At 39.9% G+C, this 14,095-nt stretch overlaps 2 protein-coding genes across 16 annotated transcripts in view; both read left to right on the top strand.

Annotated features, from left to right (window-relative positions):
- The first annotated feature begins 941 nt into the window (after positions 1 to 941).
- Positions 942 to 2,111, top strand: si:dkey-85n7.8 (COX8 domain-containing protein). Its single transcript, XM_067478707.1, has 2 exons — positions 942 to 1,147; positions 1,828 to 2,111. The coding sequence occupies exons 1-2, from the start codon at positions 1,037 to 1,039 to the stop codon at positions 1,933 to 1,935; spliced, it is 219 nt and encodes a 72-aa protein (XP_067334808.1). The 5' UTR covers positions 942 to 1,036; the 3' UTR covers positions 1,936 to 2,111.
- Positions 2,112 to 2,622: 511 nt separating this feature from the next.
- LOC137100961 (protein unc-79 homolog) overlaps positions 2,623 to 14,095 on the top strand; it is a 30,549-nt gene continuing 19,076 nt past the window's right edge. For 6 of the 15 annotated variants that reach the window (XM_067478693.1, XM_067478700.1, XM_067478698.1 and 3 more), the window contains exons 1-13: positions 2,623 to 3,031; positions 4,524 to 4,644; positions 7,890 to 8,203; positions 8,946 to 9,116; positions 9,363 to 9,458; positions 9,565 to 9,620; positions 10,208 to 10,337; positions 10,485 to 10,549; positions 11,578 to 11,666; positions 12,054 to 12,094; positions 12,425 to 12,453; positions 13,479 to 13,708; positions 13,923 to 14,094. In XM_067478693.1, coding sequence (XP_067334794.1) covers positions 3,010 to 3,031; positions 4,524 to 4,644; positions 7,890 to 8,203; positions 8,946 to 9,116; positions 9,363 to 9,458; positions 9,565 to 9,620; positions 10,208 to 10,337; positions 10,485 to 10,549; positions 11,578 to 11,666; positions 12,054 to 12,094; positions 12,425 to 12,453; positions 13,479 to 13,708; positions 13,923 to 14,094 — 1,536 coding nt within the window. In that variant the 5' untranslated portion in view covers positions 2,623 to 3,009. The remainder of the gene's footprint in view (positions 3,032 to 4,523; positions 4,645 to 7,889; positions 8,204 to 8,945; positions 9,117 to 9,362; positions 9,459 to 9,564; positions 9,621 to 10,207; positions 10,338 to 10,484; positions 10,550 to 11,577; positions 11,667 to 12,053; positions 12,095 to 12,424; positions 12,454 to 13,478; positions 13,709 to 13,922; position 14,095) is intronic. The other 9 variants (XM_067478692.1, XM_067478701.1, XM_067478694.1 and 6 more) reach the window with 5 other exon arrangements.

Genomic DNA, 14,095 nt, shown 5'->3' with positions numbered 1-14,095 from the left:
AATAATGTTGATTCAGATTTCTCTCTATCACAGACGTAGTCTATAAGAGATTACAAATGTAGACCATGAAAATATATGTTTAAGCTAAAAACCTTAGTAGGCAATTAACCTACACATTAGATTATTACAGAGGTCATGTTAAAAGATTTTGTATTAAAGGTTTTATCTTTAGGCATAACAGTTTCAGATACTGCTAAGATGATGTTCTCTTGGCTTCCTGTTGAGGGCGACAGAATACATCTAATGTAGACTAAAATCTCTTTGGTGAACAATGCTCACAGTATAATGTTCATATATTTTTGCAACTATAATATGTGAACTTTGTTTTTCAGTTTTTATACAAATATATCCAAAAACCTTTGAAAACCAAATTTTAATACCTAAATCCTTAAATTAAACTATTTAGACGTATTTGTTTTTGGTCACAGGTGTATTGTATCTTTACCCCAGAACAAGCCAGCTATTTTCTATTTTGTAACATCCCTCAATATCTTTGTCCATGTATAACAAATCAATTGCATTTTTCACTTCAGCATTTACACATAATTTTATTTTCAACAAAAAGAGTTTTGCAGTTAGTTCTCCTAATATCCAGAGAAAGTTGTTCCTTCAATATTAATCCCATGAGCTGTCAAAATATTGCAGCCTGTGTTGTTTGGTCATATTTTCAGGTTTTCTGCAGCAAAGTTTTATAGAAATATGGGCTCAGTGGTTGCTGTTTGGTAATAAAAATCTCTCTCTTACATTACAAAAACTGAGAATTTATTTACAATAGCAAATCACTTTCTTGACTTGTCTGCATTTTTTCTAACTTCAAGGATCAGGGTTTTTTTTTTGTTTTGATGAGATCAAGAGATCGAGTATATTTACATAAGTGTCTTTGGCCCTTGGGAGCAGCTCCTCCCAGGAACAGTGCTGGGAATTTAGGGATGGGATTATATTACTGAGTATCTGTTAGTATCTCACAGGATATGAGACAACATTTCCAGAGAAAAAAATATTTACAGTAGAAGAGATTGACTGGATAAGGAGGACGATGTTCTCTGCTTTTAGAAAACCCACACTGTCCATGAGCATGAAAGCCATTCAACAAAATCACCGGTCAACCATCTACAGCAAGCCGCCAAAAGAAAAGGTCGGGCCACTGGTAAGAATGAATTTCTTTGTTTGTAGTTATACATTCAATGGACAGATATTCCACTTTGTTTAATTAGTGTATGGCAAAGTTCTTCAACCTTAGTGACTCTCGTAATGAATTTATCTGTGCTCAGTGACTGGGTGCTAAACAGATTTAATTCTAAAGACCATATTGGCATACACATACAAACAGTGCAGTAAAGCTTGTCTTGGGAAGTGTGTGCCTGCCATATTTCACTAATTTCCAGGAATTTAAGCAAATTATGTCCCCTATCTGTTAGATTGGGAGGCATATTTTATTCATTTCTTGTCCACAAATCAGTGAGAAGGTAAAGGGATCCTATGATGGGACTGCAACAGAGCATCCATGTGTATTAATTTTTACCATTTTATTCCTCTATACAGTGAATTTGTTGGTCTGTTCTCAGAGAAATGCACAGGGCCTTTTGCAAAGTTGGTACTGGAAGGACCACAAAAATGGTGATGCTGGTTATGTCAACCCATGAGTCAGACCTGTACACAGGTGTTCTGTCCCTTATAGTCAGACTGTAGCTGAGAGCAGAGGAAGTTTGGGAGCCATAATTCTGTGCTTTAAATAAGTTTTAAATATTATCCCCCATAGATTTGTGTAATAATGTTCTAAAGAATATAATGTCTGAGACCATTTGTGTTTATGCTATTTTCTTTCAGCAATCTGTCTTTGTATTATGTGTGTTTGCTGTGACCCTCCTGGGCCCGGCTGGGTGGATCATGCATCATATCCCAGACTACCAACAGAGAGCACCTCCACGGACCTGACTTCTTGCAAGAAATTTACATACAGACAGACATTCATGCACTGAAAGATGTATGTACTTTATTACAATAAGTAAAATAATTGGGAGGAAGTTGGGTTTCAAGCAAGATGATGACTTGGACAAGTTATCTGATGTTATGTTTTATTTCTAAATAAAAGAAAAAACATGTTGGCCTCATGACTGTATTGCTCTAATGTTTCAAAGATTCTTAAACAGTTGGGAGAGGCCTCAAGGTGGAGACTTCCTCATCAGCTGGAGATGTGATCCAGTTCTTGGCAAAAACCATATTAGGAAAAGTCTGTTAGTTCCTCAGAACCTTTAGTCTATTTATCTTTTGAGTTCCTCTCCTAATAATGAATAGATTTTTTAAAAGTTGCAGTTAAGCTACATATTTACATTTCATAAAAAATTATTATAGGTTAAAAACGCAATAAAAAGATGCTTCAGCGTAAAATATAAGCCCTATAGCTGATAAATGAAATAATATTAATATCACTGCTTGTTACCAACAAACAAAAGAAAAAACAACAAATCCAAAAATATCAAAAATCAAAAATGTTCAAATAATTTTCCTACAAAACACGTTGTGTTTATGACACTAATGTGACAACCATCTGTTGCATGTTTAGGATTACTATATATTTTGCACACAGAAAGAAATATATGGAGGCACATACACTGAGGTCTTTGGTATTTCCCTCCTATAATCAGCAGAGAGAGGACTGATAGGGCTGTCGGAATTCTTGAATGACAATTTGTCAAAGCCGGATCAGTCCATTTGGAAAGGTACAGCATCCACCATCGCCATCAAAAACTCAAAATCTTAAAATTAAGAGCTGACTCACATAATGTGTTCTCGTTTTAATACCGCGAAAAGCTCATGAAAGCGGCCGCAGCGCCGCTGAAAAGCCCCGGTGTATAAATCCATCGCGCAGAGTGGTACAATCAAGCCGAGCCTGGGCAGCGAGGGGAGTACATTCACTTTTCCACGACTGAAGGAAACACAACGCCGGGGAGGAAAAATCACCCAAACATTTGACAGTCTGGGTTTTATGTTTGCCCAAGTGTTGGCGAAATGTCTACGAAGGCAGAGCAGTGTAAGTACGACTGCGTGTGTCTGTGTGTGTGTGTTCTGTCTTGTCATAGGGTTTGCAAAGTGGAAATGTCATTTTTGTTTTAACCAAGAAAGCGAATGAGGGGAGCTGTCCTTGGTGATGAAACCGCGGTTGCCAAGGCAGGTTGCAACACGTCCTCCCACTGCAGAGGATGGCTGGAGGGCTCCGTGCACAAAGGAAGCCGCTGCATCTGCCTGTGTTTCTCTGCATGTTAGAGGAAATAACACAACATTTACATGGCTAGATCTCACAGCTTTCGTGTTATTTATTTGTTTCTTTGATTGACGGGGCTGGATGAGGTGCGTGCAAAAAAGCCGAGGTGTAGCGCTGGTCTCAAGGTCGACCTGGCAGATTCTTCACTGAACAATATGGTGGCATTAAATTGATCAATAATGTGGTTTGATCAGACGGTCCTAAAGGACGTTAATTGTCAATTTCGCCCTCATCCATGCGATTGCATTTGAACAGGTGGACACCAGCTTCTATTTTCATGATCTCTTCGTGTTACTGAATCGTGTCTGCACACTTTTAACCAGCTATTGCTCATTTTACCTATAAGCACCAAAAAAGCATGTTTGTGACTTTCATCTCATTTAGGAAAAACTTGGCGGCTGATGATAATGTTTGTTACTCAACATATTTAATAATCTTAAAAAATCTTAAATATTATGGAATAACATTTAGGCCTGTACTGTTAAAGAAGGCACTCACAGCTGTTGTCTCCCTGTCTTTTAAAGTTTAGTAATGTGAAAAATAGAACAATTTGTCAACTAAAAAAATAGAATTTAAAGAGAGAGAGAGAGAGACAACAGTGTCTGTGTATTCCCGCCATTCCCATGCTCAAAACCTGCAGCTGTTATTTTTATTTTGGGGTTTGTCATTTACAGGTCAGAGAGGAAGCTGAACACTACAGCCCAAAGTCACAGAAAATGGGTCAACAATCAACTTATTTTAACTCTTATTTAGCCGGGCAAAAATAACAAATACCCCAAACAGTGAGCGATTGGAGTAATTAAACAGGATAAGAAGCTGAGATGTCCCTCAGTGGCTTTTGTCAAAGGAAGAGTAAGCATTCTCTCATGTTCACCCCTGACCAGTTTCCCAGCACATCTTGGGACTTGAACTGGGAACCTTTTGTACATGAGCTTGTTTCTGTATGCAGTAGGTTACTGCCTCCTCGAGGGCTTCCTGTGACCTCACTGCTATACCCAAAGAGGTCACCTGGTGAAGGCCATAGAGCCATGGGAACAAACAGACTCTTTGTTTAACTTGATAATTTCAGCATCTGTGTTAAGTGCTATGAGGTTTCTTACAGACAGTAAATCTTGGCCAGGCAACAGCAACAGAATCATACTGTAGATTCATGCATGTTCAACACTTTGCCTTCTCTTTGTATTCAGATTTTTAATCTTACTCTCTATGATAGTCTCACTATTTTTGATTTGCTTGTTACTCTGCTCTTTATTTTGTCTAGTTGCCTCTAAGATACGATACTTGCAAGAGTATCACAACCGAGTGCAACACAATATTTACCCTGTGCCCTCCGGAACAGACATTGCAAACACACTGAAATACTTTTCCCAAACCCTGCTCAGGTAAGTACCATGCTCTGGAGCCAACAGGTGAAGTAACAGACTGTAAAGTGTTTGACATTTAGCTTCCTTCATCATCAGACAAGTTTACGTACAGTAGATTGTCCTGACACATATTGAAAGGGATGATAGTGACACTATTCAATAGCTGTAGAATGTCAAAAGGAAGTTAGGGAAGTGGGTGAGTTTGTTCTGCTTCAAAACTTAAAGAAGACAAAAATGCAGGCAAGAGTTCTAGTGTTGTGGAAAAGCAGCAAGAGAGATAGCTGGCTTGGTGATGTTTATTGATTCAGTGATCAGCTGCTGACTTGGGGCCGCCTGTTTTGTCCCTCCCCGAGGGGCCAGCGGAGGGCAGCTCCTCTGGCTTTGCAGTTGCAGGGTCAGGCTGCTCCCCTGGGTGCTGTGAAAGCCTGAGGAAGGAACAGCATGTTATTTTCCTCCTCCAACACAGGTCAAGTAGGCAGCCATTTTAGATACATCAAATTCCACTCTGTGTCATTTCTCTTTGTTCCAGCTTAAGCATCTGATCTTGTCAAAGTACACCACAGTGATAGGACACGTTTTTATGTCATTTGGTTGCTTCAGACTTGATGCCTGCTGGGCTTATAAAGAGTAACACTGTTCCAATTTGTTAGCTAATTTACAAAAAATTGGGATTTCTGGAGACTGAACTTGTATGCCCCACTTTTATCATTATTATCAGCTTAGGTTGCAATCTATTTCAGATGGGCAGCTGGCCTCAATACACTTTATGTCCCAGCCCCATAAGGATTATTCCTCCGCTGAGTGATGCTCACAAAGTATCCTGGATACTTGGTACTTTGCTGAATGGCTGTTCTACACCAGCAGCTATTGTGTTTGATGTTTTAAACATGGCCTGCCATATGTGTTTGGCACAGATGGAGCATGACAGAGTCTGCAACTGTGAGAATCAGTGTTGTTCAAAAGACGATTTTGTCTCTGAGGGGCAGTGTCATCGGAGTGTGAATACTCTCACTCGCTATGAGGCCACTGTTAGCATTTGCTTGATATTTTCCCGAATGACTGCCTCTCAGCCTCTGATATGCAGAAAAGATCATGTTACCCACCACTGGAGGGGACTGGTTTTCTCTGCAGGGATGCCAGGATTATCCATACACCTGTGCCTTCTGATGCCTGGGGTGAAAAATGAAAAACAAATTAAAATGTAAAAGGAGACAGAGAGAGAAAAGTGAGAGTAGTGAGCCTTGAAAAGAGGAGCGGATGTTTGTCATGTTCCTGGAAAGAAAAATTGAATTAGCCAAAGGGGGTGTTTACTGATTCATTCACCAATTTTAGGTTTCCGATCAGATGCAGGACAAATAGAGAAGGGTTAAGTTTTGCTATTTAGTCACAATTGTACACACTTATTTAAATATGATGCATAGCTTTGTAATGTGTCTCCAAGTCAAAGTGAGCCATCTGCATCAGTGAGCCTTACTGACTTAATGCCAGACTGTAAACACTGCATGGAGCAGGAATGAGCCAGGACTGCCCTTAGTCATTTGTTTATACCTCACACACCTGAAATCATGTCAATTAATAAAGTCTTGTTGTGCTTTGAATTAGTAACACATTCAGTTATTGATTGTGTAACGTTAGTGCAGGGTTTGACGGTAAATGTATGTCATGTTTGTGTATCAGTGCATTTCTACATGTGTTTTATGTGTCGTATGTGTTTGTAATGTTTCTGTTGTGTGTATGTACGGTGTGTATGTGTGTGCACATATGTGTGTGTGTGTCTACCTGTGTATATGTTCAGTGTATGCGTGTGAGTGTCTGTTTACGTCTAAGTTCATTGTTCAAATTAATAATGATGTTTTCTATATGAAAAACTGGCAGTGAAAAAGTCATACTCTGAGATACAGTCGTGCATTAATCCTATTTGAGGTAAAGCTGTACAATAACAGATTTTTCAATGGATCTACACTGACTTAAATCTTGCAGAGTATAACTTTGGGGGGATCAGAAAATGTTACACTCTGTTGTTGATATACTCAACATCATGCATCTAATAGTATGATTAAAAATTTGTAGTAAAATCCCCCTTTTCACTTGCAGAGAATGCTGTAACTTTTTGAGTGACCTTTCAAAATAATGATAATCATTTAAAAAATACATCGGCTATTCTAATCTGGGCTCTCTTGATTAATCCCAATCATTTGCCTGATAGAACAGCTTAGCTCTTTAATATTGTGCAGTAAAAAGAGCAATGCTCTCTGGCCCCTCCTTCCCCCTCCTCCACCCTAGACTCTCCACACTCAACCCAACTAGTTTTTTCCTTTTGTTTTTCCTCTCTCAAAATTGAATATGTCCACCACCTTCCCCAGGGGACAGCAAACACAATTGTCCATCCTACATTAGCTCACAAACATAATGCTACCAGTCATCTCCCCCTGATACAACCTATTCCTTTGTCATTATAGTTTCTCCTCTACCGTAGATTAGTTGTTACATTTATTTTAGAAACCTGAATCCATATGCCTGTTGAATCTCATTATTTCTCCTGATGATACTGGTACAGTATCATAACGTATGCATACGGACATTATTTCTCTGGTGCAATAAACATGTGCTGTGACCTAGGAGCACTTGATCTAACCTCACACACATGTTTATTACTGGCTGAAGCATGTTTCAAAAGTGTCACCTCTGTATTTTCCTGAACCAATTTGGTGTCACTCCCATCCTTGACAGCCCCACCAAAGACAAGGAAATTTCATTTTAAAATAAATTTCACAACTCATTGACCTTTTTTGCATGGTAGCCACTGACCTTTCTGATTGGAAGATGGCAGCCATCCAGGGACAGTCATTTGCACTGTCCCTTTTTGGAGAAGTATGGGGTTGCCACTGAAAACATGCCATTTTTTATATTTTTGCTCCTTGTCACCAGATACGCATGAGATGCAGTGATCATTTGCAGTTTGTGCTCATGTTTTCTTTTGTTTTGCCAAGGCAGATAAAATGAGATAAATTGAAGTTGAATTTAAGTCACTCTGAACAGACAAAGCAGGGAAAAATTGCCCGTGCCTTCAGTGATACAGTCAAATAGTGAGACACTGCATCCTATGTGGGGTTTATCTGGGTTTGTTTTTTTCTATTTACGCTGTCTCTGTAGTGCCATTTCAATGTAATGTGCTGTTTTTTTGTGTCTTTGTTGTCTCTTTTTTTCCCTTGTTCCCCTCCCCTATCCTCCCTCCCCTCCCCTCCCCTCCCACCCCGGAGCAGCATTCTGTCCCGCACAGGCAGGAAGGAGAACCAGGAAGCTTCCAATTTGGCCGTGCCCATGACCATGTGTCTTTTTCCTGTGCCATTCCCACTCACCCCATCTCTAAGACCACAAGTCAGTTCCATCAACCCTACAGTTACTCGCTCCCTCCTTTACAGCGTTCTGCGCGATGCCCCATCAGACCGCGGGGGGCAGGGGCAGCAGAGTCGGGACGCTCAGCTCTCAGAGTACCCCTCTCTGGACTATCAGGGCCTCTATGTGACCCTCGTGACCCTGCTTGACCTGGTGCCCCTGCTGCAGCACGGTCAGCATGGTGAGTCAAGGCCCAGTGCACCACTGTTTATCATCATCATCCCCGAGCCGCCTGACCTGCATGAAGCCACTGCTGCTTTTTTGGCCTCTTTTGTAACTGGAAGAGAGAAGTCCTGCTGAGGATCTTGAGGGATGCATGGGGTGATTGGGAGCACGCTGGATCCTGTCAACTTAATCGTTTATAAACCATTGGAAACACCAGACATAGGCCTTCTCTTCTGTGCATCATATTTGACTGCATGTTTGTTATTGTAGTGGGAGAAATGTTTTACTTATGTTGTCATGTGCAAATCTATAAGTTAAATTGAAAACACACATAGGCAAATGCAATTTTTGTATTATAAGTTACACACTTAGAATGCATCTGAGAATGCCTTATTTCCACACTGTTTTTCCCAGGCCTAAGGCTGCATCACAGTCTGTGCTCTTATTTTTCATGAATATTTTTCCACTGTTAAAAAAGCTCAAAAGCATGAAAACCCATCTCCTTGACTTGAACTCTCAGCTTTTTCTGAGGGCAAACTCTACTTCAGTGGCTTTTAAACAAAGCTCACTGCCCTCAACAGAAGCTCATATCCCAAATGTTTCAATTTCTTTTCAATTATATGGTATTAAAAGGCTGAAGTTTCATGTAACTGACATCTTTGGCTGCATACAGTATGTGAAAACTGTATGTACTGTTGATTGAATGAGTGTCTATGTATCTCTCTTTTGTCTGTTTTGCGTTTTCCCTTTCTCATCAGATCTGGGACAGTCCATATTTTACACAACAGCTTGCCTCCTGCCATTTCTCAGTGATGACATTCTCAGCACTTTGCCCTACACTATGATCTCCACCTTAGCCACATTTCCCCCTTTCCTCCACAAAGACATCATTGAGTACCTGAGCACCTCTTTCCTCCCTATGGCTATATGTAAGTATGATCTATTACATGATAATTATTACTTCCCCTACTATCATAATGAAAATCAAAGTATTATTAATTATTGAAAATTCACTAACATGCTATGAAATTTCCGCTTCTAAAAGTATAAGCTTTATAAATCTCATCAACACATTATGTAAACTAATGCTTCAATCACCACTACCAACCCCAGGACAGCGGAAATTGATCTTTCAAGTTACTGTTCTTTACTTTTGTCTTGCTTGCTCAACACAGTGGGCTCCACTCGGAGGGAGGCTGGAGTTCCGGCCTATGTCAATTTATCTGCTTCCTCTATGCTCATGATTGCAATGCAATACACCTCAAATCCAGGTAAATCATGTTGGCTGCTTTTGATGCAAGCATGAAAAGTATAACTTATGCTGGAATTTTATTTTGCAATGGCTTTCTACTTAAGTTGGTCTCTGCTTCTTTCTAGTATATCACTGTCAATTGTTGGAGTGTCTAATGAAGCACAAGCAGGAAGTGTGGAAGGTATCTCTCCTCTAAATACATGATGCAAATATGATTATTTGTTGTAAATACTATGATAGTATACTATGCATTATATTATTGTATATTGCTCTCTTGAACCTTTTAAAAATGATGCAGAGGAATTGCACATATTCACTTTTACTTTTTTGCTGAGAGTTTAATAAGTTTTGATACTGTTTGTGGTCAATACAAAGTTACAGCTAATACACTGTAACCTTAGCATGACATAAAGAGGAGAAGTAGGGGGAAACAGCTTGACACACCAGCCATATACTAACGCATTATATCTTGTTTTTTGATTCATACAATAACTACAATTTAAAAAAACAGTGCATACCTACTCCTAAAAGCAACTTGCCTCTAATGGTTTCAAGGTAGGTAGCAAAGCTAATGGTCTTCTGGTGTTAGTTTTATATTTAAGACATAGGTATGAGCATGGAGTGCTTAATTTATTATGAATATGCAAAAAAAAAATGCAAACAAACAAACAAAAACCTAACCAAACAAAATAAGCATGTTTCTAAGTCTTCTAAGTTTCTGTATTCTTTACAAAATAGAGATATGTTTGTTATTCCTACTGTATACAGGACCTTCTTTATGTCATATCTTATGGCCCGTCACAAGTAAAGCCTCCAGCTGTGCAGATGCTGTTTCATTACTGGCCCAACCTGAAGCCACCAGGAGCCATCAGTGAATATAGAGGCCTGCAGTACACAGGTCAGATTCAGTTAATGTCACATCTGGTGCTTTATTGTCTTTGAACTGACTAAAGGTCTAACTCACTCCCCCCAACCTCTCTCTTTTTTTAAACATTTTCTTCTTTACTGTGTCTGTATTCTGCCTTTTGTCTGCGCCCTGGATCAGCCTGGAACCCTATCCACTGTCAACATATTGAGTGCCACAACGCCATCAATAAACCTGCTGTAAAGGTGACTTCAGTGTTAACACAAACATTTACCAAGTCTTAAAGATTAAGGCTTGCATCAGCAGTACCTTTATTATTGTTGGATGCATAAGTAATGGTTCCACATCCCTTTACGCCTATAATGCCTTGTTACTTTAAGAGGATACAGTACATTAGCATTGTGCTGTGTATTCAAAAGCTTCTCCCCTTGAGAACTTCATTGAGAATGCATGGGGCATGGGGCCAGATTGCCTTCTTGAGTTCAACTGTGCATGTCGGCCTGTTTGCTTTTGTGAGCCCCCTTGGTAAATAAATCAGAGCATGCCCAGGCAGCTGTGCGAGTGGGGTAATGATATCAGCTCCTCTGCTGCTTTATAACAGTCGCTGCTGCTGCTTCTGCTCTGCTTTATCTACTTTGCCTGCCTTTACTCAACTGTGCTCAAAACTGACAAATAGAGTAGGAACAGGGCCACAGACAGGGGCCAGATTTCAATTACCAGCAGCAGGGAAGGGGCATGTGGGGAGGAAGGGGGCTTAATTGGAAGCTGTGACCCCGCGCAGCCCTTGAGGATAGGGTGGCATCAAGTAACCACAGTAAATTACAGTGCACCATCTGAACATTGAGGCCATGAGCATTGGGGTTTAACAGAGGGCCAGGCACAGGTTGTAAGAGAGTGGAATGCAGCATATGCACGCAGCCATCCACACAGAGGCGTGGGGAGACAGACAGGTATAGGCTCATAATTTCCTGGGCATGACCATGATATACGGTCGAAGTACAGTGTGAGAGGGACACATGAAAATTTTATTACTTCATACTCTATTCTGGTGGACTTTAATGATGATTAGGAGGGAATGGGTTCATAAAAAGGGACAATAAAGTTTTTTATTTTTTGTTGAAGGCAGTCTAATTTGTTGAGGGAGAGTGAGGAAGGGGGTATCATAAGTGTTTCAAGTTTATGCAGTTTATGCAAGTTTAATGCATCATCTTATTTTATGAAGTTAAAAATCATTACATTCAATATTCTGATGCTACATGTGTTATATTTGCAGATGTGCATAGACCCAACTCTTTCTGTTGCACTGGGAGACAAGCCCCCCCCTCTTTACATATGTGAGGAGTGCAGCCAGAGGATAGCTGGGTATGTTGTTTTTTGCCTCTTCTCTCCATCTCCTGGATCTTCTCCCTCCTTCATTAAGATGCCATTCCTCCTACTGCTTGCCTCATTATTCTTTATTTAAACTCGGGGGAAATTCATTACCAAGGTTACGTAATTCCCTTGTGTCGATAATGAGATCATCATCACAAAATCATGCAGCCACTTGTTTCTCATTTCTCTAGTGTGTAGCATGTAATGATCACATGTCAGTATTTCTTAAAATACTGACATTTAATAAATGATTAAATTATCTAAATGTAATTTTGCTCCACCTCTACTAGACAGTTAGGCATAGCTGTGAATAGAATAATAATAAATCTACTGGCCTATGAATCATGTATTGTTTAAACATTTGTTTGACCTATTCAGAGACCACGCTGAATGGCTAGTTGATGTACTCCTGCCCCAAGGTGAGTTCTTATAAACAAAAAAGTGTATGAGTTGGATCATTCCTGTATTTAATTTTGTCCTCTTCACAGATAAAGACATAAAGAGTAAATAGACTGTACAAATATTAAACAGAGTAGCACATACCCTATAAAAGTTTTTTTAGCACAATTAAAATTATGTACTCTTTCCCAAAATGGTTGATGTTTTTGGTTGGAAAAAGATAAATTGTGGTAGTAGGTTGTTTCTTTTATATTGTTAGGCGCTTTATTTTGTGTGTGCAAAGTTTACTTATTTCATTTTCCAATGAAAATTGTTGTCTAATTGACAATTTTATTACATTTTCTTTGCAGCAGAAATATCTGCCATTTGTCAAAAGAAGGTAAGAAATTATTGTTACCGTAAGATATCATATTTCAGCAATGTCTAGTGAATTTTGGACAATATGTGGACAATTTAACCATTCCAGGCATTTTTCAGAATAATGAAACAAATTAAAAAATGTTAACTTTGGAAATATTTCATTAAATCCATCTTTACCTATATTACGGAGAAGGTATTTTATTTACAAACCTGAGATGTTTTCTCCATTGTAAAGTTAATTCACTAAATGATATAAATGCTGCTATATTGGCGAATGATGTTTGTAAGCTGTCGTCAAATGCACCACCAAGAGTGCAAGGGCTCCATGTTGGTTTCTAGGGAGACACCTGGATGATCTCAGGCATTCCCGTCAGGCTGAGCAGCCACCCAGTGTTGTCAGGGGAAACAGCTGGCCTCCATCCTACTTTGTCCACCAGTTTATAATCCACATAACTCCCTTTCCGATCAGGCTTTGTCCCACCTATTCCAGAAAGGTCTTTATACTCCTACCAGGATTCATGCCAGAATTAATTTTATTAACTGAGACTGCCCTCTTTATATGAGAATATCTATAAATACATCTGATGCCCAAGACAGAACACAGTAAAGTAAAACAACATCAGTAGCATCTATTTCCCGTTTTTTTTCTGTTTAAAGCTAGATGGACAAATCATCATCAGAAAACAGATATGTTAATTTGATAGGGAGCACTACATCCCTCTAATGGCACAAGATTAGAGGCTGATCAGATTAGTGTGCTTCTCTAGTGCCATGCTTTTTATTTTTAGAAACCTGAGACACCGTAGGGACATACAAAGACTTCTTCTATTGCTGGAAATGACAGATGCATATTGGAGATAAAATATAATGAGAATGGCTTTTAAAGCCTGGAAATATGCTTATTTTAGAAGCTTTTCATTAGACACCATGGGCTGATTTGCTGTGATGTTGTTTTATTTTTATGCCTGCTGTCATTATTAGAAATCAAGCGATCTCTCCTCCTCTTCCTCCTCTTTTCCACTGTTTCTTGGTTTTGTACTATAGAACTGTAGCTCTCATGTTAGGAGGGCTGTGGTCACCTGCTTCTCAGCTGGCTGCTGTGGGCGCCATGGCAACCGGCCTGTCCGCTACTGCAAGCGTTGCCATGTCAACCACCACAGCAGCGAGGTGGGGGCTGCGGCGGAGACCCATCTTTACCAGACCTCGCCCCCACCCATCAACACGCGGGAGTGTGGAGCCGAGGAGCTTGTGTGCACAGTGGAAGCTGTTATTAGGTACATTCACAGTGTTTACACTGACATGGCACAGCCACAACTACAGGTCATATGCCTGTAATGCTGCGAAACACGTTTTTATACAAACATATAGACTTGAAAATAGAATATTAACGTGTATAGAGTGTCATCTTCTGTTGTATTTCTGTTCCTCTCCTGCTCTTTCCCTTGTCAATATGTCTCTTTTATGTGTATTGTCTCCTGATCCATCCAGCCTTCTCAAAGAGGCAGAAATTCATGCAGAACAACGTGAGTTTGAGCTGAACAGGCGTCGTCAGATGGGCCTGTCCGCCTCCCACCATTCTCTGGACAACATTGAGTTCGATAACAAGGAGGATGACCAGCATGACCAGCGCCTCCTCAGTCAGTTTGGGATCTGGTTCCTGG

Source organism: Channa argus, chromosome 16, assembly GCF_033026475.1.
Source record: "Channa argus isolate prfri chromosome 16, Channa argus male v1.0, whole genome shotgun sequence".
NCBI classification, from domain to species: domain Eukaryota; kingdom Metazoa; phylum Chordata; class Actinopteri; order Anabantiformes; family Channidae; genus Channa; species Channa argus.
Note: the sequence above shows the minus strand (reverse complement) of the source record. Positions and strands in the feature narration are given on the sequence as shown.